At 38.1% G+C, this 3,450-nt stretch overlaps 1 protein-coding gene across 1 annotated transcript; it reads right to left on the reverse strand.

Moving 5' to 3' along the window:
- Window positions 1–500: 500 nt before the first annotated feature.
- Window positions 501–2,504, reverse strand: LOC105684325 (piggyBac transposable element-derived protein 4-like). The gene is made up of 3 exons (XM_048652045.1): window positions 2,407–2,504; window positions 1,371–2,346; window positions 501–1,277 (listed from the first exon to the last, which is right to left on the reverse strand). Exons 1-3 carry the CDS (start codon window positions 2,502–2,504, stop codon window positions 657–659), a joined length of 1,695 nt encoding a protein of 564 aa, XP_048508002.1. The 3' UTR covers window positions 501–656.
- Window positions 2,505–3,450: the final 946 nt, after the last annotated feature.

Raw genomic sequence — 3,450 nt, forward strand, 5'->3', positions numbered from 1 at the left:
TTTCTCCAGCGTTGTGACCTGCTGCAATGTGGTGCAACTCAGTGCCCCAGCGCACAGTGTGCAATCCGATAAGCAGGCAAATGTTGAACTTGAAATCCGCTTTCAATTTTGACGAATTTTTTATTTTAAACGTCCTCCGCATTTGCACGTAAAAACTCAAATCACCATACGAAGTAGGATAATTTTTTTCATTTCCCTCCCGATGACCGTTTTTAATCTATTTTTTTGAATAGGACATCCTGGATATATCTAGTAAAATCGATTGGCATCATGTATGTCAATGTACGATTCAATACATGATTTTAGATTGTAAACTATAATGGTCAACCATTTCACTTGGCAAGTAAAGTAATTAATAAATAATAGCTATGAATATGAGAGTTTAACACGTTGAACGCCACGTCACCCAGATCTGGGTGACGGCTATGTTTCCACAGGGGCCCCGTCACCCGTAAACGGGTGACGCTATTTTTCGTCCAATTAAAACAGGATTTTTGAGGTGACTTATACTTGTTTTATTTGTAACATAATTATGAAGAGTATAAACAACAGAAATTAACAATAAACTATAAAATAACTAAAAAAAACATTATAAATGTACTTATATTTGGTTTTATATACTATACTATTTGGTTCTAAAATATTATAACAGTTTATTAGCTATGGTATGCGTTAAAACATTTTAAACATAATTGAGGTGACTGTGGACACTCTGGACAATATGTTATAGTCTTTCGCACATTTTTTTTTGCGTCCTGGCGTTCGAGAGTTTCCCTCTGTTTTGCGTAGCACCGAACGCACATTCTTCTAATAGATTTGCCCTGAGGATTTTTGCGAATTTGCAGGCGGTGAGGTGCTTTCTTTACTGCTTGGGGTCTTGCGTTTTCGGATTCACACCACTCCCGAACTATAAGCTCTCGGAATTTTCTTATTTGTATATTCCGGTTCGTTGCTTTTTGGTAAACAACGTGTGCATTCACTACAGAAGTACCTATTAGGAAATGAATTGCTAGTTTCCGATACCATTTTATGCTCTTTCGAATTGTTGTTGCATATGATGCCATTTGGTCACTTCTGTCAATGCCAGACTTTCCAGTATTGTAAGCTATGACTGCTAAAGGTTTCATTTTTGGAGGACGTCCGCGAAGAGTGGACGAGTTGGAAACTGGTACCATAACAGGTGCATGTTTCGATGATAATATTCTGACGTCACGGACATCTCTCCATTTCAACACTACGATGCCATTATCGTCCTCTCGTGATATTATTTCACCTCTCTTCAGTGGATGAAGCATAACAGCTTTTGGCATAAATTTCCTATTATAGCGTACCGTTCCGACAACATGGGTTTCAAAATTTAACAATTTTACTGCTAATTCGTAGCTAGTATAGAAATTGTCGATATACAAGGTTCGCCCTTCGTTCAACAACTTGTTTATGAGTTCGAAGCAAACGTTTTCGGCCATGCCAACTCGCTGGATTCCGCTCGAATCGCGTCCAGCATATATTTTAGTGGACCACGTATATCCTTCTGTAGAACACAATTTGAATAGTTTTATCCCATATTTGTGTGATTTTGTCGGTATGTACTGCCTGAATATAAGCCTTCCTCTCCAAGGTACCATAGTCTCATCAACTACAATTTCTGAGCCGGGTAAGTATATTTGTTGGTAATTATTTGTAAGTATCTCCACTAATGGCAACACTTTCCCAAGTCGATTATTACACTGTATGGCTTCGTTGTTTGCGAAATGTAAATTCGATAACAATAATTCGAATCGATTGCGAGACATTTTACTTCGAGGAAACGGAAAATTATAAAGAGAATCCGTTGACCAATATTTAGTTAGTGGAACTTGCACCAAACCCATCCAAAGCAACAGTCCAATAAATATTTTCATCTCTTCGCAATTTGTGGGTTTCCATCTGTTCATTCGAGCGTGTGCGCTGCTTGTATTGTGATCTAATTTGTTTTTTGCATACCTGTTCGTTTCTTTCACCACAAGGTCTATCACTTTTTCATTCAGGAAAAGAGAAAGGGCTTCACCCGCTGTAATATTGGAAGGTTGTTCCACAAGTAGTCCACTTTTCCCGGTGAATTCGAATGATTTTTGTTTGCCGGTGAACTCCTTCCACTGGATATTGTCAGATGAAACGGCAGTATCAATCTGTTCATTCTCTTCTTCTACAGTGAGGTTTGCTAATAGTTCTTCAAAATCATCACTGTCGTACAGATCCTCATTTTCCGAGCTTGAACTTGATACAACAATATTTCTAACTCTTCTTGGAAACCTGAATACTTCTTCGTCACTACTCGGCTCATTTTCATCTACACTTTTGTGCTGTCTAACGAACATTTTAGGGATCAAGAAGTAAATAAAAATGTCAAAAATATGCAAAAAATACCGTTTGACTGAGTGATTTGAAAAAACGGAAGGTTCTGAGACAACTAAAGGTTCTGAGGAGACTGAAAGTTCTAGTGGAAATGCCATGAGATCTGCCATAATGAACTTTGTCCGGAACGCCGATCGCATTCCCCACTTCGAGGCCCTTTATACTTTGTAAACACTTTCTACAAAGCTGTCTTGAAATACTCTTTCAAAAAAATAAACTGTGGTTATATTTATACGACGCATTACATTGTATCGCTCTTCCTTATCGCGCTGTTTACACTCCCGAATTTGGGCCCCGGGAGAAACTCCACCGATTTACGCTGGGCGTTCAACGTGTTAATCACAAAATGAAGTACAAAAATTGTCGAACATACAATATTTCGACTAACGATTTAAATGATTAATATCAAGCATGCAAACGGAGTAGCCGAGGTAAGCCGCTGTAGATAGGGTAACGCACAGCATGTCAAAGCCTAAGCGGCGAAACATTTAATCGCGACACAAATTCATACGTAAAATCTTATGTATGATCGCCTTTCGTTCGAGATTCGTTGAACTGAAAACACATCGGATCCACGAGCGATATCACGAAATTAGGTAGTTTCATAAATACGAATCACATTGCGGAAAAAGTCGTAGTTAAATATGTAATATAGCTCATCATTTGCGATATGATACGCATAATCATATTTTACTTATAAACAAAAAGCGGTTATATTGCAATTAACCTTTTCTGTTTACACCTCCGACGTGAATTACACGCTACACATTGATTCGAATACAATTTTCAAATAATAGCTGCTTGAACAGTATGCGCCGGGCTGGGTTCTAATACCTGGGAAATATACTTTAAAGATTGTAGAATGCGTAAAAATCACGATTCTGTTATAAATAGAATGATAACAAGCCCAAAAGCAGAAATCAGGCTTGCGTTATTATGACCCGTGGTGACCAGAAAAAGTTTAAGACAAGATCAGAAAAATCATCGTAGTATATCGGAAGCTGAGAATAGATCCTTCGGAAATGAGGTAACGTCACTCTTCGAGTACCAACACTT

Source organism: Athalia rosae, chromosome 3, assembly GCF_917208135.1.
Source record: "Athalia rosae chromosome 3, iyAthRosa1.1, whole genome shotgun sequence".
Lineage (NCBI taxonomy): Eukaryota > Metazoa > Arthropoda > Insecta > Hymenoptera > Athaliidae > Athalia > Athalia rosae.